This window comes from Parathielavia appendiculata (assembly GCF_033297405.1).
Source record: "Parathielavia appendiculata strain CBS 731.68 unplaced genomic scaffold N657scaffold_22, whole genome shotgun sequence".
Lineage (NCBI taxonomy): Eukaryota > Fungi > Ascomycota > Sordariomycetes > Sordariales > Chaetomiaceae > Parathielavia > Parathielavia appendiculata.
In genome coordinates, this window is record NW_026944241.1 from 58260 (window position 1) to 84890 (window position 26631).

At 55.9% G+C, this 26631-nt stretch overlaps 12 protein-coding genes across 12 annotated transcripts; 3 read left to right on the top strand and 9 right to left on the bottom strand.

Moving 5' to 3' along the window:
- Positions 1–2793: 2793 nt before the first annotated feature.
- N657DRAFT_649758 (uncharacterized protein) lies at positions 2794–3179 on the bottom strand. The gene has a single exon (XM_062793796.1). It carries the CDS (start codon positions 3137–3139, stop codon positions 2834–2836), a length of 306 nt encoding a protein of 101 aa, XP_062643566.1. The 5' UTR covers positions 3140–3179; the 3' UTR covers positions 2794–2833.
- Positions 3180–3994: 815 nt separating this feature from the next.
- N657DRAFT_544509 (uncharacterized protein) lies at positions 3995–4267 on the bottom strand (the record flags this gene model as incomplete). Its single annotated transcript, XM_062787844.1, has 1 exon — positions 3995–4267. A coding segment is annotated over one exon (273 nt), but the record flags the coding sequence as incomplete, so codon positions are not given.
- Positions 4268–4728: 461 nt separating this feature from the next.
- Positions 4729–5694, bottom strand: N657DRAFT_658779 (NAD(P)-binding protein; the record flags this gene model as incomplete). The annotated part of the gene is made up of 1 exon (XM_062794927.1): positions 4729–5694. One exon carries the CDS (start codon positions 5692–5694, stop codon positions 4729–4731), a length of 966 nt encoding a protein of 321 aa, XP_062643568.1.
- Positions 5695–7172: 1478 nt separating this feature from the next.
- On the top strand, positions 7173–7944 carry N657DRAFT_245948 (uncharacterized protein). The gene has a single exon (XM_062786407.1). The coding sequence runs from the start codon at positions 7242–7244 to the stop codon at positions 7839–7841; it is 600 nt and encodes a 199-aa protein (XP_062643569.1). The 5' UTR covers positions 7173–7241; the 3' UTR covers positions 7842–7944.
- A 516-nt stretch (positions 7945–8460) lies between these two features.
- N657DRAFT_245946 (uncharacterized protein) lies at positions 8461–9558 on the top strand. Its single transcript, XM_062786406.1, has one exon. It carries the CDS (start codon positions 8661–8663, stop codon positions 9351–9353), a length of 693 nt encoding a protein of 230 aa, XP_062643570.1. The 5' UTR covers positions 8461–8660; the 3' UTR covers positions 9354–9558.
- A 499-nt stretch (positions 9559–10057) lies between these two features.
- On the bottom strand, positions 10058–10901 carry N657DRAFT_580937 (alpha/beta-hydrolase; the record flags this gene model as incomplete). Its single annotated transcript, XM_062789492.1, has 2 exons — positions 10058–10165; positions 10278–10901. The coding sequence occupies 2 exons, from the start codon at positions 10899–10901 to the stop codon at positions 10058–10060; spliced, it is 732 nt and encodes a 243-aa protein (XP_062643571.1).
- A 772-nt stretch (positions 10902–11673) lies between these two features.
- N657DRAFT_693430 (uncharacterized protein) lies at positions 11674–14284 on the bottom strand (the record flags this gene model as incomplete). Its single annotated transcript, XM_062797218.1, has 1 exon — positions 11674–14284. The coding sequence occupies exon 1, from the start codon at positions 14209–14211 to the stop codon at positions 11674–11676; it is 2538 nt and encodes an 845-aa protein (XP_062643572.1). The 5' UTR covers positions 14212–14284.
- Positions 14285–14656: 372 nt separating this feature from the next.
- N657DRAFT_658782 (cytochrome P450) lies at positions 14657–16389 on the bottom strand (the record flags this gene model as incomplete). The annotated part of the gene is made up of 8 exons (XM_062794928.1): positions 14657–14792; positions 14984–15316; positions 15389–15436; positions 15492–15608; positions 15647–15942; positions 16015–16103; positions 16228–16260; positions 16326–16389. 8 exons carry the CDS (start codon positions 16387–16389, stop codon positions 14657–14659), a joined length of 1116 nt encoding a protein of 371 aa, XP_062643573.1.
- A 1055-nt stretch (positions 16390–17444) lies between these two features.
- Positions 17445–18986, top strand: N657DRAFT_658783 (uncharacterized protein; the record flags this gene model as incomplete). Its single annotated transcript, XM_062794929.1, has 2 exons — positions 17445–17516; positions 17661–18986. 2 exons carry the CDS (start codon positions 17445–17447, stop codon positions 18984–18986), a joined length of 1398 nt encoding a protein of 465 aa, XP_062643574.1.
- Positions 18987–19337: 351 nt separating this feature from the next.
- Positions 19338–19977, bottom strand: N657DRAFT_580965 (uncharacterized protein; the record flags this gene model as incomplete). Its single annotated transcript, XM_062789494.1, has 2 exons — positions 19338–19658; positions 19732–19977. 2 exons carry the CDS (start codon positions 19975–19977, stop codon positions 19338–19340), a joined length of 567 nt encoding a protein of 188 aa, XP_062643575.1.
- Positions 19978–20853: 876 nt separating this feature from the next.
- Positions 20854–22547, bottom strand: N657DRAFT_246098 (carbohydrate-binding module family 1 protein). The gene is made up of 3 exons (XM_062786408.1): positions 22095–22547; positions 21793–22019; positions 20854–21740 (listed from the first exon to the last, which is right to left on the bottom strand). The coding sequence occupies exons 1-3, from the start codon at positions 22425–22427 to the stop codon at positions 21014–21016; spliced, it is 1287 nt and encodes a 428-aa protein (XP_062643576.1). The 5' UTR covers positions 22428–22547; the 3' UTR covers positions 20854–21013.
- A 1085-nt stretch (positions 22548–23632) lies between these two features.
- On the bottom strand, positions 23633–25302 carry N657DRAFT_637005 (peptidase-like protein; the record flags this gene model as incomplete). The annotated part of the gene is made up of 4 exons (XM_062791478.1): positions 23633–23978; positions 24048–24639; positions 24703–25133; positions 25193–25302. The coding sequence occupies 4 exons, from the start codon at positions 25300–25302 to the stop codon at positions 23633–23635; spliced, it is 1479 nt and encodes a 492-aa protein (XP_062643577.1).
- Positions 25303–26631: the final 1329 nt, after the last annotated feature.

Here is a 26631-nt window from a genome sequence, read left to right on the forward strand (position 1 = left end):
CCGCCATAGTCATCGGGCGAGAAAGGAATGATTAGGGGTTTGTCCTAGGGTGGTAACCGTGGACAGCAGTGGTGTTTGAGTGCCGATGCTCTCTGCGCTGCGTAACGTTATTTCTCGCCGTCGTCGCGTCTTTTGGAAGGTCTGCGCACGTAAAGTCTAGTCACGTGGCCTTCTACTTCGCCATTTCTTTCTGCGGGCCGCGCGCGTTTTGTATTGGGTTTTCCACGAGAAATCGAAGGCCCACCAAGGCAAATGACCTGCAAGCACGGAGCCGAATTTGGCGGGGAAAATGAGGACCCGCCGGTTTTTGGCGGACCGAAAACCGGGTTTTTGGTACGCTCGGACCTGTGATACCACCCAATTATTCACTCAACAATAGCACTCTATCTCGACGGGCCTAAGCTGGGTAACCCTCTAAGACTATGCTATGAAGGGTGGCAATAGGCCAAAAATGGGCTATGGCTCTGTGTTTTAAAATAACACGAGGCTTGAAGTTCCCTTCCCCTGTCCTCTCGAAGTTCACCTCCAATGCTCAGAGCTTTTGGAGTGTTGTGCAGCTTGAGATAGGTTCTTTCTTGACATGGAGAAGGGATATGCGGGCGGTTGCCACACATAGACTTGACTTTTGACTTGGGAAGTGGGTGAAGTGCGAGGCTTTGAGGCCGAGAGCGAGGGTAATTGTCCGCTGGTGGTGTGACGGGCACCACGGCAAGGTCTGGTCAGCCTGCACATACATATGATATTGCACGAAGAGAGCAAGACTACCTATCTAGCGTGTGGGCATGCGACCATGTCTTATGCAGATGCTGGCCCAGTGCAGGTTCGGTGCAGAGGTCCGGGACATGGCATATACATGACGTACGCATACGTGGCCTGCGTGGCCAGATCCATTGCTCGGATCCGTGGCCCGGATACAGGAACAGGAATCCTGTGACAGGTGGGGAGGTACCTCATTCTTGAAGTGTCGGGCCAAATATGACTGGTGACGATAGGGTATTCATGAAGGGGACTTTGAACGTGTTCCCTCCGTCTAGATCGGACTTGTAAATCAACCGAGGTTGACCGGCGGATGAGGAGGAGATAGAACGACATGTCGCTGACGGGCTCTGATACCGGAAGGTATCGCGCAGGGTTAGAGCTAGGTGTTATACCCCACCATTGGTGGGGTGGTTGTTTGTATGTAGATAAGATAACGCTGCCCCACTCTGGATCGTGGGATATCTCCCACCACTGCAGTTGCTGCTTGCAACTACCAGAGGACGACATCCTGACTTTTCCCCGAATACATGGCATTTGCCCTCTTTTCCCAGCATACGGCTCCTTTCCCGTATCAGGCTCCAGTCTTGTTCTCGGTAATGCCTCAGGCACTTGTGCGAGTGTAGGTCCTGTCTGAGACCTTTTTCTCGCTTATCCTGTGATTTCAGGTAAAGGTTTGCGATGTGCTAGCGCGATAGACGTGCTGGAGCTACGTTAACCCGAGTCTGACTGGATCGCTGAATCGGAGCGGACGGAGGTGTCCGAAGGTCCCTGCCTATCTGTCCTCCTGCACTCAGGCTCATACGACACTTTGTTAGGCCTGCCCTCCAACCATGCGAGGCACAGCTGGCCCGAGAGCATGCCGCCCCTATTACTGATCTTACCGCTATCCCATAAAGCATGTTGAAGACCTGCCTATACCGGTCAGCTATACCTTTGTAACGGGCAGGGCCCGGTGTGAGCCTCGGCGACTCTCGGCCAAAACCAAGACCCCTGATGAGGCTATTCCCACTCGCCCCACAGCACACCAAACCTTCTAGCAACGCGCTCAGACCAGCGCGCCTACGAGGATAAGTATGCTCTCGAGCTACCAGAGTCTCACATCTCTTCTTTCCTTCTCCAAGTTCAGTGTACTCGTAGAGTCGTCATCAGCTAGTTGCAATATACTACCTGAGACCGTTACACCTTAGGTCCAACCGTCTAGTAACCTAGTTGGGGTAGGTGTCTGGGAGGGACACTGCGAGCCAATGTATATTTTTTGAAGTGATATAGCTACTACCTAGTGTGACGAACCTCTCAAGCCCTAGTGTCACGGGTGGGCGCAACTGACCACTGCGTAACACCCTCAAAAGAGGGACCGTGGTTCGAACTGTCCAGTCGAACCAGGAGTTGCGCACATGAACCTCACACTGTCACTACCCGTGACACCCAGCTTGTGAAAGGGACTCCTGAAGGTTATAACTTGACAACGGGGTGAGGTTCGGTGAAGCCAAATGGTTCACAACAAGCAATGTCGGAAGTTATTGACAATCTTGCACTTGAATTGCTTACTGGAGGAATCCCATCGGAGTCCTCCAGAACGAGTGACTATATACTACCGATTCCTACGTGCTCAATGTCCTCAATTTTCTGATCGCTCTAAGCTAGGTGCTCATCGTGCTATGCCTTCTGATCTTCCCAGGTATCATGCATACTGCATGTCACGGGATTCCCCGTTCCTGTTCTCATGGTTTATGTCATATGCTTGCGGTTATGCATACGTCATGGGGTCTGATCATACGTCTATGGTCATGCTTACGCATAGGCCTCTGCTCCAGTACTTAAGGTCTGGTTGCACGCCCATTCCTGTCATCTACCTCTTGCTCTCGTTGTAGCAATATCGATCTTGTATGTGAGAGCTGGACTAGACCTTGGGTGGTGCCCGTCACACTGCAGATTACTTAGAGGTCTTGGCGTTTTAGCACTTCAACGATCCACCGACTGGTCTGGCTGTTATGAATGATTGGTCCAGGGATCCCCTGCGCCCCGCAGAGCTAACAGCCACGATTCTACGGCGACACGCTTTATGCGAGCTTTCTTACAACAGTGATTTTTTCGAGTGCCCGCGAGCAGTCCAGAATTCGTCAGCTTGAGAGTTCTGTTCTCCTCCTCCAAGTTCCCTGAGTGCCTCCCAAACCTTATGTAACAGCTGTGTATTACCCCTGACCAGGGTATGGCACCGGCAACCCAGTTTCCAAGTTTCAAGTGCCATCACTTCCAACAAGGTCACCGGGATCCCGATCACCAGGATCACCGCCAAGGAGGTGATCGCTGTGATCTCAGGTACAGAGGTACCTGAAGGAGGAAGCTGTACATAAACTATGTTCCTTAGGCTTACGGGCATCACAGTAGCTTCCTCAGTAAACAATTCAGATGCAAGATTGTCAGTACCTTTGGAAATTGCTTGTTGTGAATCTTTTGGCTTCACCGAACCTCATCCCGTTGTCAAGTCATAACTTTAATAGTCCCTTTCAGTGGTTAGGGGACCGAAATTCGTCACATTTAATTGAAAAACCTCGCTAAATCCTGCCTCCCGTAAGCTTTTCTCCTAGAATCCGACATCGGCCAACATATGTACTCTGCTATTTGCAAAGGCCGCCATCTCGCATTGAGCCAATTAGCCAGTGCTATATAATATACCTATTCTTTATAAGCTAGAAGCGCTGCACGTCAACCTGATATTCAGCTCAGCGAAGACCGTACGCGACATGGCACCGATGTCAGACATACGGCCAGCCGCATGCAAAATAACTGGCGTCCCGGAGCTGGGAGGGCGATCATGTACTGCGTGCCCGACGTCGAGACCAGCGCAGGATTCCACGAGCAAGCTCCTCCGTGCCGTCGCTCTGCGCTACTTGTGGCGCAACGTCAACGTGACGTACATGCAGCGCGGCTCGGCAGCGTCGGGAGAGCTGCCGTTCTATCGACAGTACGCGGGTGAGTTGTATATCACCGTTGCATACCGATGTTTGGCACATTACCCTACCATACACCCTCCCTACCTTCTACGACTCTGATTGGTACCTCTACAAACCATATACCTACCTTTAGAAACCATATACGTTACCTTCTTTGTCTCATCGTGGCAGCTCTGGGGGCAAGGAGTTCTTGGAGTGTCTACCCGCGCTTGAACCATCTGGCGTCCCTCAATGTTGGCTTCCAGAACGAGTGGGCACGTGGCAGCGACACCGATCGGTGTCGACACGTCCTCCAGGTAGACGCAGCATTCGGCAGCATTCTGGTACCAGCGAAACATTGAGTTGATGGCCCCCAAAAGCTTCGAATTTGTTGGACCTGTCGATGCAGGAAGATCCACCCAAAAGAAACGGAACCCATTCTGGGCGGTTTGGTTCCTGTAAACATCAATCTTCTTGTAATCCTCACGATTCTTTGTTGTGCCGTCATCAAAGCCTCTGAAGGTAACCCCTCCCTCACCCCAGGTATGAGATAGTATCACTTCCGGGGTGGTGTCGGTGGGTCAACGTATGTTCACGAGACGGAACTCCCGGACAGGGCCGGTCAAGAAGACGTATTGGTAGAACGGCAGTCATCTGCCTTGGGTACTGTTGTCTAATTTTGCTTGGAAGGATAGAAATGGGAACTGAACTTTATCTCGGTACGATATCCGACAATCTAGCCATTAGCATATTACAATGCCCGAATGATGAACGCAGTTGGCGGGGTATGTCGCGGAGACGAATGGGTTGATTACGGATCAGAACTGAGCTTGAATGTGTGGCGTAGCGGCCTTTTCCTTGGCTACTGGGGTCGACATTGGCCGCCCGTCCACCTCTTTAATTGTACCACTGCCCCAGAAAGAGTCGGATACCTAGCCTTGACCTTATCCTCCGCCCGCAGTCGTTAAGTAACCGGATGACAGAACAAGCGGATCATGATACCGCCGAGACACTCAAACTTTCCAACTCAGTAACCTCAGAGCTTTAGAGCCTTGTACGTCTCCTCCAGGGCCTTGAACCCAGTGACGCCCAGATCCTCCTTGGTAAGCACCTTCTGCCCACTGGGCTCCGTCCAGCTCTTCTCGCGGAACTCCAGGTCGTCCCAGAACTCCATCATGCCGGCCATCTCCTCGGCCCAGACTGGCCAAATCTCCCTGAACGCCTCGCCGCTCACACGCACAAACTGCGCCTTCTTGCCCTGAGCCTGGGCCCACGCATGCAGCAGCTCGCCGGCCTGGCGGGTCTCCGTCGCGGCCAGCACAATATTGCCGTTGGCCGTCTTGTCGCGCTGTTCGACTACGGCCTTGGCGAAAAGTCCGATGTTGGCCGTCACGTCGCCGATGGTAATGATGGGCGTCTCTGGGGCGTAGCTGCCGAACTGGAGGTACTTGTCCGCCGTTGGAATGTAGTAGGGCGTGAACATGGGGAAGACGAGGTTGGTCGCGTAGAAGGCGACCCATAAGAAGGTGGTTTTGGCGAGCAGAGCGGGCTCCTTCTCGCGGATGTAGGCGTCGATGCGGTTCTTGCCTTCGAAGTGCGGGACCAGGTACTTGCCGCCCGAGATGGCCTTGATGTTGGGCAGGGTGCTCCAGATGTAGTGCTCGAGGGTAGGGGTCGCGGCGGCCGCCTTGGCCATGTTGATGCCCTGCTGTTCTTCAATTTCCATGGCCTTGGTCGGCGACTGGTGGGCGGCAAAGGGCTCAAAGAAGTTGGTCACGCCGAAGATTATGTGGGAGCCGGCGAAGGCGGCCTTGAGTCTCTCGAGGTCGTTGAGGTCGGCGGAGACAACCTCAGCGCCGTGAGCGGCGAGCCCCTTGGCGGCCTGGCTGGAGGGGTTCCGGGTGATGGCACGGACCGTGTAGGCCGGGTTGTTGAGGAACGCGTCGACGACACCCTTTCCCTGAGCACCGGTGGCTCCGATGACTGTAATGATCTTGGCCATTGGGTTTGGTCTTGTGTTCGAATGGAGAGCTTCCAGGTAAGCGGTTGCTCGAGTTCTGGTCGCAGGCTTCTTTGATCGGTGATGTCCCCCTGATATCTAACCAACGTATGAAAAAGATCGGTCCCTGTCAGAAGCCAGTATGCGCAGGGCATTGAGAGCCTCGAGCTTGCTCGCGAGCTACGGGTTGGGCCTTCAGGCATTCAGGCCCAACCAACGGGGCAGCGCGAGCAATGCTGCATGTGGCTGAGGGGCAGCTGAGGGGTTAAGGAGCGGGGTTCAGGGCGCAGATGAGCGGTGCAAGAAAGGCCCAAGAGAATGATGAGGTTGCTTAAATAGAGAAGTTCCGAGTTCAATGTGATCACTCCGGCCCCTACCTCCTTGCTGTTTGCCTGTGCCCCATCATCACAACACTACAGCCTACAGGACCCTGAGTTCTTACATGGACCGTAGAGAAATCCTCTACGTGTGCATTTTCTAGCTTGCACACAGCTCACCGGGCTTCAGAAACTGGACCGTTTTATTACTAAACGACTTGACAAATTCTTTCACCCCCTTTGGAATAATTCGCTTTGCTTTGACACACAGGTAATCATGTCATTGATTGCCGGAGAGTTTGTAGTACTGTACTTAGCCCAGTGCAGCGGCTATGAGTTTGTCAACCGTTCCCGGCAGAGAAGGAACAGGGGGGAAGGAAGGGAACTCCTCACAGACCCCCTCACGGGTCCGGCTCCCACCAGACCCCGGTCTGGTGGGAGCCGGACCCGTGAGGGGGTCTGTGAGGAGTTCGGCTCCCACTAGAGAGACGGGTCCGTGTCGCTTAGTCATCGCATAGCAACTATATTAGTCACTACAAAAATGCATCTAACGCGGCCACCTCCCCACGCCCGCCGACATCACATTTGTATATGCACTTTCTCTCAAGTCTACAGGCTCTTATGCATATATATATTAGACGTTCGTCGAGGCGAGCATCTTCTTTTCGACTACTTCTATTCGCACTGGCATCTAAAGCGCGAAGGGGCTCCGCAGCTACTCCTTCAGCCTCGCGAGCGCACTAAGCCAATTCGAACTCGGAGCTCACTTCTAAGGTTGAGGACGAATGCTCTCTTCGGTGGGTCATCGGCAGGTGGCCTGTGCGCGCCCTCTTATCTTTCTCGCGTCGCAGACGCGCATCCTGTATACTCTCCCTCTTTTTTTCACTTAGCTTTGATTAGCAGAATTGAGTCGGCATTTGCAGAGCCCAGTGCCTGGCATTGATGCCACTTGTATCTCACAGCTGTGCTGTGTGGTTTAAGTAGTGGTTAAATATAACGCTTCCTACTGATGGGTACCCTTTATTATATAAGTCTAGAGGTTTGATGTAGTAAAGCATTTGAATAATGAGCATCGAGGGCGTAAATGTAGTAAGTACGCTAGTACTAAAGTAGTTATGTCGTATCGACTTCGTATGCACCCCCACTTCTTTCTTCCGCTCGCTTGCTGAGGCTTGCGAGAGTCCCGGATCAATTTCATCCTCCCACATCATTGACGAGACAAGGATCTGAAAAATGCCCAGTGTCCCAACAACAAAAGATGTTGTGCCAGGGGCGCTAGTCAACATCGTTCTCAAAGCCGACCAGCCAACGGGCCGCACAGTCCAAGGCGCCGTGTTGCAGCTGTTGACCCGAGGCAATCATCCTCGCGGCATAAAGGTGCGGCTGACAGATGGCAGGGTGGGCCGAGTCCAGAGCATGGCGGGACCCACTGAGCCGACGCCTGAGGGTTCTCAGGGCCAATCCGTCAGCACCGAGAGGACTGCCGGTGTTGGACAGGGAGATGCCGCAACGGTGGGCGAAAGGAGACGACACCGTGGTGGCTGGATGCAGCGAGACGCACGCGAAGAGCAACCCCCATCGACGCAGGCCATCGGCTTAGATGCTTACATCAAGCCGGCCAAGAAGCGCGGAAAGGGAAAGAATGCAGGGAACGCGACGACAGGGGCGCCAAGTGATGCGGCGGATGACGCAGGCTCCATGCTGAGACATTCTCAAACGTCTCAGCCCAACCAGCCGCCTGAGCTCGAGGCGTCAACCTGTCCCGTCTGTGGCGATTTCAGAGGCGACGCCGCAGCCTTGACGCACCACGTGCAATCTCACTTTGACGACTAGACGACATTTGGCATCAGTTCAGAGTGAAGGGGACGCGGAACGGGAGGTACTTCACACCAAGGCAGTTTCACATGACACACACACTGAAGGACTTCCAGGATCAAGACCCAGGTGTCAAGCAGGAGCTCCACCATACACATCAGTGACACCAAGTCTACCGAACCTTCACCGACAGCCCCCCACCTAAAGAGTCAAACGCCCTGCCTATGACATGTTCTCCTTCCCCGCGCATACGATCTTCCCTCAGCATTTGCTTGAATCCGACTTCGTACTTAGCTTCGTCTCCCTTTTTCATATCCTCAGAACGCCCTGGCAATACTCATCTATCCACGGACCTCGAACTCGGCAACTTCCCGGCGACTCCCGGCGGCCCCAGCCCTGAGGATGCCCGGAAATGTGACGCTTTAACGTTCAGATAGCAGAGGATATACAGGACGAGGTTGCCCACGTCCAAATTCTCAAGTCTGGCGAGGCGGATTGGTTTGGGCGACGGAGTTGGGGTTGACTACAAGCGTCACTTTTGTTAAAATGTTGAGCCGGGAGGCGAGAAGGGGCGGTGGGTATGGGAAAGACGGACAAAGGGAGAGTAATGTGGAAGAGACGGCTGTCTTCAAAATGAAGACGGACACTGGGAAACGACGAGTATGACAATCAGGAAGACGACCGGGAAGAAGACTAGGAGGAAGACCAGGGACAGCGCCGAAAGAAGTGAGACCAACCCAACCGGACTAGATCGACGAGGTCCACGGCAAAGGCGGAGACTACTTGCATCTCCCCAGCCCCGACATTTGTTGGAGTTGTCTTGCTGGCAAAACAGGGATGTCGTACGCACCATCCATTGCTCCCATCACTAATGCCCGCCTTGACAAAGTCAAGCACCTCGGCCATGTCTTGACGTACGATGACCGCAGAATGCGTCAAGCCGAAATTGTCGAGGTCGCAAACCAAAATTACATCGACGGGATAACGCGGCCTCTGTCCGTAGAGTCTTGTTGGTGCAGGGCGACTTCGGGGTATTCTTGGTCCAGCTTGCCGTTGAGGCACAGACATGCGCCTTACGGTCACGCCGTTGTTTTCCTTGACTCGTCCATTTGTTCGTCGGGGTTGGAAGCCAACAGATGCAGCATAGATGTGGGCCTTCTTGACTCTTTATCGCGCTGCCGGTATGTCATCAGAATCGATGTTGGCGTCGCCCGAGGCCAGCGCCTACTCCTCGCTTCACAGTCCAGCATCCTTCTTCTGCCCTGTTGGCAAGCTACGCGGTGGTCCTGGGGCCCTATGGAGGTGTTTGTGCCATTCAACTTAACGACCTCTCTTGTTCGGATGTGGTCCTACCGGTCACATAACCTGTCCGGTAGCCTGGTGAGCCTTATGACCACCCCGCGCCCAGTGGTCGGAGGATGGGAACTGAGGCGGCCGTGGCGCACACAGCGGATTCTTAGCGTCAAAGTCAGCAATGCGACAGAACACCATTGCGGAACGGTTCGCGCTCACTGGAATCATGGCCGTTGACCCGCGAGATTGTTGCTACCTTAGGTGCGGCTGTCGCCACAGCGCTGACAGGAGCGTGATCCTTACTCGAGGACTGCCACAACCTTGGCCCGCCAACCTCGAGCACTCACAGTATGCCCATGTTCATTGCTACCCCTACTCCAGTCTACTCCCTTTTGCTCATCTCTAGGTTCAACACATTTCCATGCAGCACAGCGAGGCTAACGTCAATCGTGGCCAAGTATCCTATGCCATGAACATCCCAAGGTCAGCTCCGCCTCCTCCTACGGCTCCACACGCGACGACTTCTTGCTGCAAGAAAACACACTGTACCTCATCGATCCATCAATAGCGACGTATCTCCCAGGCAGCTTGAAAGGACCGCACCCAACCCAGACAAGAAGCAGTGTGGCTTAGAACATCTTGGGACAAGGGTAGATCAGGGTCTGGACGTCATCCATTCTCGTCCCTCGATCTTCAACATCCCCAAATCCTGTCCCGAGTTGCGAGTTTTTCTGGAGGATTGTTCATATTAAATTACTCCGAATCGAGATTCAAGTAGGCCTGTTACTTCTGAAATCAATCCGCGCGCAAAGCTCCGGCCAGTATTCCCGTCACACTGCCGCCGACTACGTCGCCATCCACTCCAGGCACTTTCGTTTCCATCTTTTCAGAATCCTCTTTCATACTCTGGCTGGGAGAGGGACCCTTCCTTCAGGGGCAGCCTAAGAGCTCAGAAACGCTAGAGCGTGCTGCACAAAGTACGAGGCATACTGGAAGATGGCGCCATGCGAGCTGTTGGGATAAATGAGCAGCTCTGCATTCGGGAGCTGCTGTTGCATGGTCCAGCTGTTGACGGTAGGGACCATGTAGTCGTCCTTGGGACTCTGTCAGTCGCCTTCACTTCCACAAGGAACGATCACAGACGCAAACTTGAAGACTCACATGTCCATTCACCACCAACACCGGAATATTCAGTCCCTTCAACCGCTCAAACGAGCCCTCCGCTCCCTGAGACCCTTCCGGCGTCATCCAAGTTCCCAGCTGCTGCGACTGCGCCTTGACACCCACCGCGCCATCGGCATAGCTCTGGCTCAACCACGTAGCCGGCTCCTCGCCCGACGTCGCAACAGACCGCTCATGGATCCGCGCCCACCACTGTTCGGCCGCAGCAACCCCCTCCGCGTTGGCCAGAAAGAACAGCCTCTTAAACGTCTCAATCGTCACCTCTTTAGCACCCGCCACCTCAAAGACATCCGCATTTGGCGATCTGCGCACACCCTCTCCCATACTGGGCGTCGTCCCCGCCAGAATCAGCTTCCGCACTTTGAGCAGAGCAGGGTCGGCGTTCAGCGCTACAAGCTGCGCGACCGTCCCGCCGAGACTGAAACCGAGGATATCAACCTCGCGCTCGCCGATAAGGGACAGGAAGGTGAGGATGTCGTCGGCCGACTGCCGCACGCTGCTCGCCACGGTTCCCGTGCTGAGGCCGACGCCCGCGTAGTCGACTAGGATGATGCGCCGGTGCTGGGCGAGCGTGTTGATGAGCTGCGGGTCATACTTGTCCATGACGCCGCGGAAATGGGTCAGAATCAGGAGGGGCGTGCCTGGGTGGGTGCCGAGCCGGCGGTAAGCGAAGTATGTGCCGGAGGGGGCAGTGGCGTGGAGAGTTCTGGCGGTTTGGTGAGTCGACATCTTTGGTATCTGGTCTGTGGGTATGCAGTTTTGACGGTGGATGATTCTGGGAGAGCGTTATTCGCTGAGGTTGAGATGTCTACCTAGTGTTTGGGGCAGGTGATGGAAGAGTACTTGATAGTGTTGAATGGCATAACTGCTTTTTAAAGCACATCCTTTATCTGCCATCTTGAAACTGCAACATGTGTCCTCTGCTTGCGTCAGTTTACTCATCCTCGGACTCGCTGCTTTGATGTCCCACGGAAGAATTTTGCCCGGTCTAGAGCTTCGATTACTGATCTTCATCCGCACCAGGATTACATATCCTTGGGCCAGAGTGCAAGCGACCATGATTTCAAAGTTTGAAGCTGATGAGAAAAGCGGTCGCCTTGGCAAAGGAGTTGGCTCGCAACTGTCCTTGCGCTCCCCTTGGTAACATTAAACAAGAGCGGACAGATTAGTCTAGCAGCTGGAGCATAACTTCATCGGCAGGGCTGGACGAGACTCGCTCGAATTGGAGGAGAACCGTGGTTTCACAAGAAGCAAACGCTATTGTGGCCATGGTAAGGCTAAGCGAGGGTGAAATGGTTTGAGGGAAGAGATATGCTGAGGATGACTTCTACTATGGGATAGTACTAGTATGTTTGCTCCAGACAACATAACCCCCTCACCTCGCATCCCCAACTCCCTCCCCCTCCACCCCATCCAAAGACATCACCTTCTGCATCTCTTCTAGCATACGCCCCCACTGATACTCCTCCGCCCCATACACCCTCTGCCGCCTTAACAACACCAACCCCTCCCCACCGCCCAACGCCTCCGCGCCCCGCTCCAGCACCCCTCTCCCATCCTCTGTCCACACTTCCAACCCACCAGGAGAACACCCAAACAGCGTCTGCCTCCTCCTCACCCTCCACATCCCCCGCCCTTCATCATCCCTCATTGGCGCCCGCCGATCCGCATAATCCGAGCTCAGCACCGGCACGACATCCTCAATCATCTGCAGACCTTCCTCTGGGACTACCCCGTCCTTGACAACAGTGATCTCGTCGGCCCGCGGCAGTTCTTCTTTGTTGTCGCGGGACGTGGCCCGGGCGGCAGAAGCAGCAGCCTCAACGCCGTCGACGGGGGGATTAAACGGCTCGATCACCCAGGCGCGTTCAAAGTGTCCCGGGAGATGTGCCAAGCAGGCGGGCACGGCAATGTAGGACCTGTTGCTGGCGGCCGGTGTGAGGGCGGCGGTGCCTAGGGCTAAGGAGAGCGGGAGGCGACGCGGGTTGGGGGTGAAGAGGAGGAGGCGGGGGTCGAGGAGGGTTGTGAGGGCGCGGTTGAGGGTTTCGAGCTGTTCTGGAGTAACGACAGGGTGAGTTGATTGTCTTGGCTGTGACTCGGATGTGTTATTGTTGTCGGTGTTGGATGGAGGGGGAGGGGTGGAGTTAAACAGTGCGAGAAGAGAGTGCACAGCCGGGATGAGACTGGGGTGGGTTTGGTCGCCGAGCGGTTCGAACATCCAAGCTGATGTGCTCGTCGTCTGAAGCATTGTTGAGGGGAAAGCGAGGAGCCAGTCGAGGCCGTTGTCCAGCGCGAGGGAGAGGTAGAGGTGCCGGAGGTTTTGGAGTGGACGGGAGGTCGGCCTGATGCTAAGCATGGCGTCGACACCAGTGCGGATGGTGGATTGAGTGGTGTCGGAGAAGGCGGAGAAGAGCTCGTCGGCGATGGCGTCCAGGTTGTGCTCGGCGATGAGGCGCGTGGCTTTGGCTTGGGATTCTGGGGAGGCTGGCTTGGGAAGGGATTCAAAGACGAGGAGATCCAGCTCAATGTACTCTGGAGTGACGGCTGTGATGGACCCAGGGAGCGGGTTTTCGAACTGGTCATCGACCAGCGGCTGATTCGGATGGATTGCCCATGAGAGGATATCTTGTCCGAGTGAGGGAATTCGGAGTCTTGGGCCAGCCGCGATTAGGGGAACAAGATCGTTGGCGGCGAGTACCAGCAGCGTGAACAACCAGATGACCTCTTCCACATGGCGGACATCACCACCGTCGAAATAGAGCGGGATGCCAGCAGTATTGAGGGCGATGGAAATGAGGTCCCCTTTCTTCAGGATGCCAAACGAGAGTACGCTGATAAGGTGCTGCATGGCCGAAACGGTGGCGCGGCCGTCGGGCATGAGCATCTGGATGCGCCATGTGAGCTGTTGCAGTGTCTTCAGTCCAGGACCCGGCATATGGTTCATCCGCCGCTCGTAAAGAAGTTGTTCTAGTGGCTCCAGGTTGGTAAGGTAGAAGCCCAAGTAGTGGATGAATCGGAACTCAAATGAGAGGACCCGATTATCCGCCCCAAAGCACAAGAAGAGGGGGTTGTTGGTCTTGAGATGTTTGGCCATGCGAGACTCGTGGGCGCACCATCCTCGCTGAAACCACCGAGCCGCGAGAACCTTCATGACGAAGGACTTGGCCGGGGCCAGGACGTGTCCCATGCCCCTGTCTCGCAATTCTTTCTCGCGATACGGAATGTACCCGCTGACGAGCATGGCCTTCGCCTCGCCTTCCAGACCAGCCTCATTGACCATGCGGCAGAGATCTTCGTAAAACCCCTGGTAAGCCAAGCCGGCCTCCTCCTCAGCTTTGTCGAATTGAACGTCTTCTAGCAAGATGACGATGCGACGGGCGGAGCGATAAATGGCATCCATGACACCAATGTGGGCTGTCTTGTCCGCCGGGTCATCTTGGTTGATGCAAAGCTTGTCGATCCAGACGCCCTCGCCGGCCTCGCAAAGGTCCATTACGGCCTTCACCATCGGTTCTGAGACTTCCCAGCCTGAAAGGACTGGCGTTGCGGCCTTAGCCAGAGGCCACTGATGGTAGTGCCAGCAGTAGCTGATCGCGACATAGGACGGGATACCGCTGGCAGGTGATTGCGTATTGTTCTCCGCGGGACACACCATCCGAAACCTGAGGTCGGACAGGGCGTCCAGTTTGGGGTGGAACTGTTGCACGACTTCCCCATTAAGCTCCTTCAAACGAGCGAGGATGGTGGCTGCACGTGTTCGGCTTGCCTCGCTGTGAGTAAGCTGTGTGGCTTCTGAGAGCAGTGCGTCCTTGTTTGCGCCCGAGAGAGGCACCAGGCATTGGCCGAGGCCAGAAAGCACCGTGGAGGTTTTCCATTGGGCGTAAGAGTCTTGGGGACTAAGTATTGTCGCCATCGGTGGTTCAGTGCGCGATATCCGACACGGTATGGGCCGTGTCCTTCACAATTGCTGGGGTGTTGTGATGAAGATAACAAATTGTGCGGGCGGGGTCCACGGAGCTCAAGAAGCTGAGCAACATTGGGGCGGAGCGCAACGCTTTCCGACTCAGCACAGCCGCTAGCGTACCATGCATTGCAGTACGGATTATTGAAAGTGGGGTTGGTTGCGCAAGAACTGTGGCAGTGGCAGGTTGCGGAATGTCTCGAGTGCAACTTGTGTTTGTATTGTACATAGCTCTTCGGGGGTGCCGTCTCGGGCAGCATCCTAATCATTTTCCAGACCTGAAGTCTAACCCCATCTGTGCTATTAGCGCTGACCATTATTTCGTCCCTGCATCGAAACTTATTCGACGCTTGAAGAGTACTTGCTTCGTCGGATCGGGGATGCACTGTAAGTGGATTTAGCATGTGATCCCGGCACATGGTCTCCGGCGTATGGGGTGTAGCGTTGGCCCGAACGAGAGATTCGGGTACCTCTCCTGAACTCCTTCGGGCAACCTGATGTCGTAATTCAGGAACAGACTGGGCACAATCATCCTGATTTCATTGACAGCGAAGAAACGACCGGGGCAAGCACGCTGTCCAAAGCCGTATTGTGCGACTTGTCAGCCAAGCGATACCTCAACATCTCCCGAACAGATGTCAACCTTGACCGGACATGGAGGTGCACGTACTGTCATGATGTCCGTATTGCGGGAAACGGATTGGTGCCGGGTATTGGCCTCGACAGCGCCCGCGCCCGGGCCTCCTCCCGCAACCGGAAGAAGCGCCAGGGATCGAGCTTGTCAGGGTTCGGGAAGATGTCGGCGTCCCGGCTGATGGTTGCTGAAGAAACCTGGACGACCACGCCAGCCGGGATGACCTGGCCGTTGGACAAGGTGAACGTCTTGTTGACCTGACGCTGCATGGCGTCGAAGCCAAAGAGTTGCAGTCGCGTCGTCTCCTTGAGGAAGTTGTCGACCTTCTTCATGGCCTGCAGCGTCGAGTTGTTAAGGACGTCTTTATGCTCGGCCAGAACGGGCCGGATTTCGTCGCGAAGTTCGGGGAATGTTGCGGGTAGGCTGCGAAGTTGTAAGAACTGGGCATAGTTAGCATTGCGGTCGCAGGAGGAAGAAATGGCAGGCAGCGCGTACGCATTGGTCAAGGTGACACCCGTGGTGTGAACGGCCACGAAGATTAGACTATAACTTACCCAGTTGTATCCTTGCCAGTTCCTCGGTCGTGTAATGATTGAACCTGTCTTGTCCGTTCATGAGCCACTGCAGCATGTCGTCTGGCTTTTCGCTGCCCTCCATACGCCGGTGGGCGGCAACGACGGGGCGCAGCAACTCGTCTGCCAGCGCCAGGCGCTGTCTAGCTTCTCTACCTCAGGCGACCGCCAGCCCAGAAACGGGCGCAGGCAGGGGTGCACTGTGTCGAGAGCGCGAACGGCTTCCATCACCTCGACGGTGTAGTTGACGGCAGCGTCCAGGTACTCCCCGGAGCGGCTGAGCTCAGCACCAATGAAAATACGGCCGGGAACCTGGGCCACGATGCGGAGCGACGCGTGATTAATGTTGATAGGCGTCCAGTCGTTGCACGGTGGCAGTGCGTCACGAATCGACGCCTTGACCTCCTCGACGATGAGGGGGGTGAGACGAGCCAGGGCAGGCGTGAGGTTGGACTCAATCGTGTGAAGAATTATGGTCTAGCCGATCGCGGTCATGACTCCAATGTACTTGGCATGCAGTGTCTGTTCAAAGGGATTGTCGTAGCTGACAACATCTTCAAGGAGTTTTTGAAACTCGCCCAGGACCTTGGGCGGCACGACGATAACAATGAATTGTTGGTGATGAACAAGGTCAGCGGCTGTCTGCCAGAAGAGGAACGATCTGAACCATACTATTCGTGGTGACGCTCCTGAACACTCTGTCCTTGAACTGCCGAAGACTTTAGAATCCCTGTGGACATGACCGGAGTCGGCTCAACTGACCTTCTTTTACTCCCTCGAGGTACAAGTCAGCCGCTCGGAACAGATATGCCTACCTCCGCTTCTCGTCGCTGCCCAATCCTGGCCTGCGATGGGAAAACTTGCCTGGGAAAGGACCGCCAGCTGGGCGCTGACAGTCTCGTAAACCATTTGCAGGTTGGCCATGATGCGGTCTGGACCGAGTGTGTGGTATTCTGGTGCCTGATGTTGTGTAACTGTCTGGAGGCATTGGCTGGGCCTGATGCGACAGGCGGCACGGGATGAGAGCAAGTTATTCCCTGCTGTCTCGAGACAGGCAGTATACACTGTGGTGTATGTACTCCGCTATCGTCGAGGAATCATTCTCTTCGCCAAGATATTGTTCTGTCAGCAAGCCCGGTGGGGCCTTTGGACCTGGGACGATGGAAAGCGATCCCGTCTTGAATCCTTCCAATCGGCTTAAGCTCAGAGGCCGTGTTTGCCTGGGACATCAGATAACCCATGGATTCAGAACGCGGGTAGGTTCGACTCTCCAGGATTCAAGATGGCGAATGAATGGTAACCGAAGGGGAGTCCAGGCATCACCGCATCGCCGCATCGCTGCCGATTGCAAGCGGGGACCAAGTCGAGCCAAGTGCCGATCGGGGATTCGGGAACATCTTCGCGTCTTAGATGGGTTATTGTAGCAAAGCACGAGGCGGTGCAATTCTGATGATAATCTCCGTCTGCTGCTGTAATGGGAAGCCGGATCCGCGATGAGACCTAACACACGAGACCTGTGTTCCACTGCATCATGGCTGCTAGCAGTTCTGGTTTGATGGGCTCGCGACGTGGGCAGATTTGGGGCTGCAAAATGTGGGTTAGGGTTAACATTGCTCGAGCGTCGCACTGTTGCACATGTGAGTCAATCATGGAGACTGACCAACCACACCCAATCTCGAGCAGATCTATTATCGCATCACAGAATTCCGAGATGCGGTATCGTCTTTGATTGAGGTGGATTCTCAAAAAATCTGTTTTTTCCCTTTCACCGGCAGTGACAAACGGATGGCTTGCACTCAAAACAGCTTCCTGACGGCATTGCTGGCTTTCAGGCTTTGAGCTAGGGCCGGCTCCACCGAAGGGCCCCACAACTTCAAAGTCCTCGGACCGCTGACAAGTGAAACGTCTTTCGGGCTCCCATTCTCGCTTTCGCATTCATCCCACAAATCGCTGATGGAGTTTGCCACGAGCGCGCTCTGATGGCGCGCTTACGCCTGGGCTACACAAAGTCGCGCACCGGCTGCCTGAGATGCAAGCAGCGCAGAGTCAAGGTATGTCGGCCCGTTCTGCCCGTCCTCTACCAGAAATGCACCTCAAATTTGAGGGTTGTGCTTGGAATCCGTTGGCCTGTCGCCTGAGGTATCGAACATACCTCGGCCAGTGAAACTCGTGGCTGGTTGACACACACTTGACAGTGCGATGAAACAAAGCCGTCCTGCAAAGCCTGTGTCCGCCATGGCGTCGAATGCAGCCTTTCATTGTCAACTGACCCCAACAATGCCAACTCTCCGTCCCCCGCTAGCTCCGCTAATCATGCGGGCATCCCATCGCCGGGCCCGTCGCCGGGCCCACAGTCACACCTAGCACCGTCCCGAAGAAGCCGGCCCAGAAGCATCAACCCCAAGCCTAGCGATAACCCCCCATTCCAACCCCCTCCTTCCATTACCGTCCCACCGGGAGATCTCCATGGCCCGGAAGCCGAACCTTCCCCGCACGGGTCGGCCCTCACCATGACCGGTTCCCCACTAGCAACCACCCCAGATCCATTTCCGTACCTCGCCAAGTTTGTGACCGGCCCGCCGGAAGAGGACACGGCAGACTGGGTCTTTGACCTGGAGCTGCTCCACCACTTCACCACGTGCACGTATCCGACCTTCATGATCGACCGCTCGCGAACCGAGACGAACCGGATGTGGCAGATCGAGGTACCCAAGCAGGCCTTTGTCCACGTCTTCCTGCTGCATCAAATCCTGGCCATCGCATCGTACCACCTGGCCTATCTGCATCCCCAAAGTCGCCAAGCATACGCCCTCCGCGCCTCGCACCATCAAAACGCCGGCATCCGGCTCATGCGCGTCGCCCTGTCCGACATCTCGCCCGCCAACTGCCACGCTCTGTTCGTCTCTTCGTCGCTGCTCTTCATCGGGTCACTTGCCGCGTCGTCCTCAACCAAACCCTCCGCGGATGGTCCTACGGTGGACGATCTCGTGGATGTGCTGATGCTAGTCAAGGGTATGGGCAGCGTCCTGGACTCGTCAAAAGAGCTGCTGCGCTCAGGGCCGCTCTCGGAGCTCTTTGTCCTGCACGCCTGCCCAGACCAGCTCAATCCCGCCTTGGATCGAGTCGTCCTCGCCGTGGGCGACTTTTTGGTCGAGATTGCCGAGACAGAGCCCGATGCCCATGTGCGTGCCACCGTCCACGCCGACGCCTACCGCATGGTGACGGCCATCCGCGAGGCCCTTGGGAAGTCGGCAGGGCCGGAATATCACGTGGTCGCCGCCTGGCCGATCCATATGTCGGACGATCTGATACCGCTGCTGCGCCAGAGGAACCAGGCTGCCTTGGCCCTATTGTCGTACTACTGCGTCGTGTTCCACGCGGCGGAGCTGCAAGGGTATTGGTTCATGCGGGGCTGGGCACCGGGCGTGATCCGTGACATCTCGCGAACCATGGCTGGGCCGTGGAAGCGCCACTCGGCTTGGGCGCTGGGATGGATCACCGGGCATGCTGCCATAGGTTGATGTTGGTACCAGTACGGTTGCGTGACGGGACGCTCGCTCGGTTCCTACCTGTGCCTGGGATACACTGTCATCGGCATGTGCCGTCACACGCTCGCCCGACCCGGCCTCGGTCAACGTCCCAAGGAGCTGGCAACGGTGTCACCTTCAATTTGTGCAACTTCGGGAATGGATGATGTGGGCAATCTTCGTTTCACTGCTTTTCATTGCCTGCCCCAACGCCGGGCCCCACGAACTAAGAACGACCCTGTACCACCACACACGAGATCGAGACAGAACTTTCAATTCGCACCAACCTATCCCCATACAAAGAATCATCAACAATAACGACCAGACGACAAAATGCTCCTACTCCTACTTCCCCTCGGGAAACTTCCGAAACATGTCCATCAGCTTATCCAGGGGCGTCGCCAGGAGCCCCGCAGCCGTCTCGTACGGCGGGCGATCCGGCGCGGCCGGGTGGCTGCGCGTGGGCACAAAAAGCTTGGTGCGGTCGAAGCTACGGGCCAGCGCGCCCGACGCGTCGTCGTCGAGGGCCTTCTCCAGCGCCGGCAGGTCGTCGCGCTCCTCCTCCTTGATGTGCTGTGCCAGCGTCTCCCAGAGCGAGTCGATGGTCTGCTCGAAGGTCGGGGCCGAGGGGTTCATGGATTGGAATTCGTAGAGCTTCTCTTTGACCTGGACCAACGCCACATTTACCGTTTATTGATCAGAATCGAGGGAGCAAAGAGAGTTGGGGCAAAACGCGTACCTGCTGGTGCTCGGCGCGGTCCTTCTCGGCCAACCTCACCCCGTCGGGAATGTGCTTCTCAAAGGCAGGGTACACGACGATCTCCTCGGCGATGGAGTGCCGCGCCAGCTCCCAGACGAACTGGTTCTGCCATTGTATCTTTTCGTCGTCGCGCTGGGCCTTCTTGATGTTGGTGTAGTACTCCTCCAGCTCCCGGTGGTCGTGCTTGATGCGGTCCGACACTCGGGTGGCTGCGCTGGTTGGCATGGCGGCACCCGTGGGGTTGCTCTGCTGCCGGGTCTCGGTAGACTGGAAACGGAAGCCCGATGCAAACGCCGGGCGTGCGAGGGTCCTGGCAAAGATGTGCCTGAGTGGTTGGGCAGCGATGGGAGATGATTGGAGACGATACATTGGGACTGGATGCTGTGGGGTTGCTCAAGTCGGGAGGAGTTGAGTTCTAGAGAGGCAGTGATCACAAAGGACGGGGTGGTCTGGTATTGGACGTTGGTGGAAGGGCACAACAAAGTTTCAATCTCACTTTGAGGGGGTGTATTTGTACTACCTGCTCTCAGGGAACGATTACGACAGCATGATGGGTTTCAATGGGCCGCCTTGGATCGGGTGTATTGTGCCGCACACAAAGGCCAGGTCCGATGGAAGATGTATACCTCGCGTCATGGTTTTGGAAATCGAGGGCCTATGAGTGGTTGCTTTGGGATTGAGTACGAGCCGACTCCATCTACACGTGTACAGATTCACGACCTTCCGGCGGGGTCTGGGGAAGTAGTTGATGATGTCATGGGACGGCGCGGGATGTGTTCCCCTGAGTTTGACTTCATACTAACCTTCTTCTTGGCACGCGACAATGGCCGTTTGGAGGGATCGGAGTGGCAGCCCGAGTCCGGCATCCACACCTTCAAGGCGCTTCAAGGTTTTCTCGGATCTAAAAATTGCTTTGTTTTGGAGAGTCGAACAATGCAGTAGGCCAGAATTGCTTACTATCGACTTAGCAGATTGAGCTCCGCAGCGTCTTGGCTGCAGATTTTCAGGCCAAACAGCACAACCACAGACGAGGTCACATTGTGGAAGGACAAGCCATGGCAATATGTACACTGCATCTTATTTACAGCTGATACCGAAAAGGGCACCTCGAATATCTACAGCAGAAAGATCAACAACACCTTGAGTATCTTGGTACTCCTCGGCAAACCCAGAGCACATCACCCCCACAGCAGCACCATCCACCCGCTCTGCACTGCACTACCCTCCGGAACCCGAGTTCCCGCAAGCCGGTTAGGAAATTTTACAGGCACTGCGAGTACCACTCGTGCTGCACCTGGCACGTCCAGGGGCTCTGGCACTTAGTCGGGCCCGTCCAGTAACGGCCCCCACACTGTCCCCAGCGAGTCTGCTCGGCGCCGCTGGCGGAGGAGGTAGACGAGGGCGCGGCCGAGGTGGTCCTGGTGGAGGTAACCGTCGACGACGGGACGCGGGTGGTGGTGATGGTGGTCAGAGTGGATGTGGACGTAGACGTCGACGTCGATGTGGACGAGACGGGCGGCACGCCGGTGGCCTTGGCGGCCAGGACGGACGAGATGGAGGTCCAGGCGGCCTTCTTGTTGAAATTCTTGTCGTAGATGAGGGCGTCGCCCTGGCCGGGGAAAGTCTCGGGGATCCACGAGTACTTGTCCGTGAAAGACCAGACGGTGACGCCGACACAGCCAGCCACGTCAAGGCACGAGCCGACGACGTTGGCGAAGTCGTTGGCTTGTGTGACCTGCGCCGATGACGAGGCCGGCAGGGACGAGTGCCGGATGTCGAGCTCCGTGTAGGCGACCTCGACGCCGAGCGCCGTAAAGCGTCGGAGGGTCGTCGCCAGGTTGCTGCGGCTCGGGGTGCTGCCGACGATGAGATGGCCCTGGAAACCGACGCCGTCGATGGGCGCGCCCGCGGCCTGGACCAGCTTGACGAGCTCGACGGTCCGGTCCGTCTTGGCGCCGTTGTACTCGAGGTTGTAGTCGTTGTAGTACCTGGCGGCCTGTCAGAACTGGGAAGCAGAGCAAAGGACGTCGCCATTCTTACAGCTTGGTATTGGGGTCGGCCTTCTTGGCCAGGTTGAAGGAGAGGGGAATGTAGTCGGTGCCGAAGGTGCTGAGGAAGACGTTGGGGCGCCAGTTGCCGTCATCGCCAACGGCCTCGTTCACCACGTCCCAGGCATAGCACTGGCCAATGTAGTGGCCCATGACGTTGTTGATGTGCGTCTCCATGACCTCGGTGAGCGTGGCCTTGGTCCACGAGCCATCACGAACCTGGTTTGAACACACAGTCAATGCTCGGTTATCTACAATCGACGACAAGAGGACTCAGGGCACAGGATGACGAACCCAGCTGGGCAGCTGCGAGTACCAGACCAGCGTGTGGCACCTCACGCCCTGGCCGTTCTTCTTGGCCGTGTTGGTCGTGATGTCGCCCTGGGTGTAGGTGAACTGGCCCCGGGTCGGCTCGGTGCTCTCCCACTTCTGGCCATTCTCTGGCACGAGCTGGCCGAACTCCCTCTTGTCGCCGAGGATGGCAGCGTACTGGGCATCGCTGTTGATGGCGCCTTCGCGGAGGGCGGTACCGAAGTACTTGAGACCGGCACGGACGGCGAGGTCGTTTAGCTGGGCCGAGACGGCGGCTGGCGCCAGAAGCGCCGCCAGGACAGACTTGGAGTGCATCGTGTTTGACCTGGAGGGTGGATGACACCGACGAGGGAGGGGCTGCGAGTGTGACGGCGGTGGGCAGGAACCGGGTTATCTGGTCGAGGCAGGGTAGGAGCCCTTTTGTATTTCAGAGGATGGCCCAGATACCCCTGATCGGGGTCCTGGATCGCCGGCTCGTCATCCCCACGGGGAGACTTGTCGTTGGCGCAGTGGATTCACCCAGCCGACGTGCTCGAGGCGGCGGCTTGCGTTTCCATGGAAGCTTCGATGCCGTGGAGGACGGTTGCATCGGGGCATGGAGCCCATCGTTGCCAAGCCAGCTGTGGGGGATTTGGGGGTCCTTGGTGGATATCGACTGGCACCCAGGCGGCGACTCGACCCGGTTTTGCTCGGAGCAACTTCCGTGTAAGTTCGGATTCGGAAGCCAAGACGCCGCCAAAGCCTCAAGATTTCCACGAACCCGGGCGTTGCAGAACCCACCCGCACCGTTGCCGCCCGCTAGCGAGCCCCTTAATCCCGGCAAGGCCAGCTGTTCTGGACTGCTTGAATCTTCTTGCACTTCGCTCGCCACGTGCTATTTAGCCTGAAGCTGCCGGGCTACTACCTTGTTCCTCCCTTGGCATCGGAGAGTTCCTCTGCATTGCCGTCGACAAATGCAGAGCTCATAGGTGTGTACCTTGAGGTTCCTGTTTGCGTCTTGCACTCGTCGCAGCAGACTCGATATTAACGTTACAATGTTTGATACCGGGCAACGCGGCGCGAGGACTCGACAGTCGAAAGAACTCGACGATGCGGTCAGACTCTCAACTACACCAAAGCTGGCCCTGCCTGCCTGTATACATCAGATGCTTGGAGGAGAGACTCTGATAGCGACTTAAATAGTCGAACAAAGAGAAGGGAGAAGAAGGAGCAGGTCAGGGTGTGTTAAAGACTTGGCGGCCCTTATGCAAGAAGGACTGGACGCCATGCTGTGCCAGTGTAACAGCGAATCTAATTCAACGTCGGCCCTCGGATTCCCAAGCTTAACTGCTCAACCCTTGTTCCAGTCCTCCTTGATATGAATCATGAGCTGAGGCTCCGTGAGAGACTAACAAGACGGACTTACCAATTATTGTCCTCATTCGAAAACCGATCTCAGCGCCGCCATTACCTTGATATTCCCAGCACAAGTGTTCTTCTCACAGTTGTGGCACCCTTCCGACATCAACTCTACCGGCCTCTTAAACCCGCAGCTTCTTGCCTTTATGAGAGCACGAGTGCCCGTGGCTAGCCTCCTCGGCCATGGCCGCCCACTTCGCAAAACTCTCTGCGACTCCACGACGAGTGCGGAGGTTGAGACTTGTCTTCTGGCGGGGCGGTACGCCCTCGAGCGAGTGGGCCATCCTCACAAGGGCCCGAGCGGCGGCTTTGGCATTGACTGTCAGAGCTTCCCAGTGGATGTTGTCCAGATCGTCGCAGGCTTGGTGATAGCAGGCGTCCCAGGGTGCTCCGGCGCCCGTGTGCAGCGCGATGGTAGGGACGCCGATGTTGACGAAGCCGACGTAGTCGGAGCCGGTGTCGAAGCCGCTGGAGCGAGTGAACCGTCAGCACAGGAGCATTGGGGGACAATGGTCTGGGGACAAGGCTAGAACTCACCCATGTCGTACTTGCACGCCCTGCGAGACAAGATATTCCTCAAACAGCTCTGGCCCGATGCCGCTGTTGTTGTTGCTCGCAATGCTGAAATCAGGCTGGGGCGAGCCAATCATGTCGTAATTGAAATAGTACTTGATCTTGTCGGCCTCAGCCTCGGAGAGGTGCGACGTGTAGTACAGCGAGCCCACCAGGCCGCTCTCCTCGGCTCCCCACCAGGCGAATCGGATCTTGTGCGGGAAGCCGTCGTACCTCCTGAGTGCGGTCATGATCTCCAGCAGAGCAGCCACGCCGCTGCCGTCGTCGTTGATGCCTGCGCCCTTTTGCACGCTGTCGAGGTGTGCGCCCAGCATGACGACCTTGTTGGGGTCGCCTTGTTTTGTCTCGGAAATGATGTTCCACGTCTCGCGCGTCTCGGATATGGAGTCAACGAGCAGTGTAACAACCACGTCCGCCCTCGATGCCAGGCGGGCTCTCCAGTTTTCTCCCACCTCGAGCGGGATGATTCCAACGGGAACGGTTTGACCGATCGTCTCTGCACCGAGTGTCGGGACGGCAATGCTTGTTCCGGGCTCCTGGTTGTACAATATAACCCCTGAATTCCCTCAATAATCAGCATTAAGTATCTCTTAATGGCAAGCATCCAGCAGCAACTCACCCAAGGCACCATGCTCCTTGGCCAACTTCAACTTATCCGCGACGGCGCAAACCCCCCTCTTAATCAGCGCCAACTTCCCCGTCGCATCCACCCCATCCCACTGCTCAGCAAAGCACCCGGACCCTCTCTCATCATCAACCGGTGTATCGACCAAGCCCGCCGTAATCCCGCCAGGCAACGGCGTGGCAGGGTTGTACATGGGGCTGATGACGAACACATCCTCGCCCGCCGGCCCCGTCACGTTGATCCGCAGTGTCTTGTCATAGGTGTGGTTGAAGGGCTGGACGAACGTGTCGAACCGGTCGCCGAAGCGCTTCTGGGCGCGCTCGAGCACAAAGTCGAGCGAGGCTCTGAACCCCGGCTCGCCGAAAGCGCGGTTACCTCCGTTGTCGCGGGCGATCTTGTTGAGGTTCCAGAGCACGTTTTGGAGTCTGGTCGCAAAAGTCAGATGCGGGATTACATGGGAGTTGGTAGGATGATTCTGACTTACTCTTCGGTTCTAATGTCGGCTTCGAACTTGTCTGCTGTCAAAATGTTGTTGGTTGCGACGGCGGTTGACGAGAGGCGGAGGGCCGCAAGCGTGATGCGTGTGAGCTTCATTATTGTTGTTATTTACAGCTCCCAATTGATTTCAATACCTTGTACACTCACTGACTGGTTAATGTAGCCGGTCAATGGGAATGACTTCAGTCCGCTGCCCCTCACTGTCGTGGCGAGTGGCGCGGGCTTTTATAACGGAGAGCCGAAGGCGGCAACAAGCATATCCCCAACTGCCCTTGTGTCGGCTCCTCTTGTCTTCATTAGGAAGTTACTGATAAGAATACTCAATGCTGATGCAGAGGAGCTGTTGCAGCCGGCATTGGCAATTAAAGTGCCAAGCTGTCGTGTTGCAAACATGTTCCGGATATGGCAGGTGACAGAGGTACATGCGGCGATGCCAGCTTCACTTTCCAGACTGACTTTTGCACGCCGATTTTCGATGCGAATCACACATAGACAAGAATCTTCACACAGACAAGGATCACCGCCCTTGATGTCGAACAAAAGTTGATTAACGAAATGAAGAATATTATGAATGGTGATGTGCAAGCTGAGCTAAGTCCCATTGACACGAGACTTCGCACTACAGTAAGACTGTCACACATGGCCAGTCAGGGTCCTCATTCTCAAGCTGGCATGATCGTGATCACAGCAACGGGTTCGACTTTTCCTAATTGGGCAGTTCAACTGCCAGGCAGTTTGCCGACCTCGGCCCCACTCCCATTCCGATTCACGGCCCGACTCCGGCCGACAACCACCGAAATGCCGACGTCAGAACAATTTGGGCCGGATCACATCACAGTAGCTGGCAAACGTCCACCGATATATCCACCAGTCCAAAGACGCTTAACTATCGACGTATTAACTAAATCTGCTTCAATAGGCATAGCAGCAATCTCTGGTTTAAGTTAAGTGGTAATTGCTGTTTCCAGGGAATTCCTCGCCCTAATGCGTAGCAATCGCCGTCAATTGACCGGCAAGGCAGCCTAAGTCCGAGTACGTAGTTTAGCAATTGCAGCTCTGAGACTTAATCCACAGCCATTCCACCCGAAGGTGAGAAAGTCCTGTCTGAATCTAACTATCGTCTAGAGTACTAAATGGCGAGGTCCATGCACATTGTAGAGGCTCGGACCTGAGATATAGGAACACCGATTACTTTCATGGGACATCGGGAAAATGTGCCTTTGCTTCAATGGCACTTGCAAGGCATAATATCAGAACTTCTATTTAGAGTTGAGAAAGGAAGGACAATGAGGGTTCTTTGGAGAAGGCGGGCCTGGGGGGATCTATTCTCCAGCGCTGCTCAAAGATCAGATTATAGATCAGATTTATCAGTCCAGATTAGTCCAGTCGATTCAGATCGGCCATTTCTTCAGATCAGTCAGATCA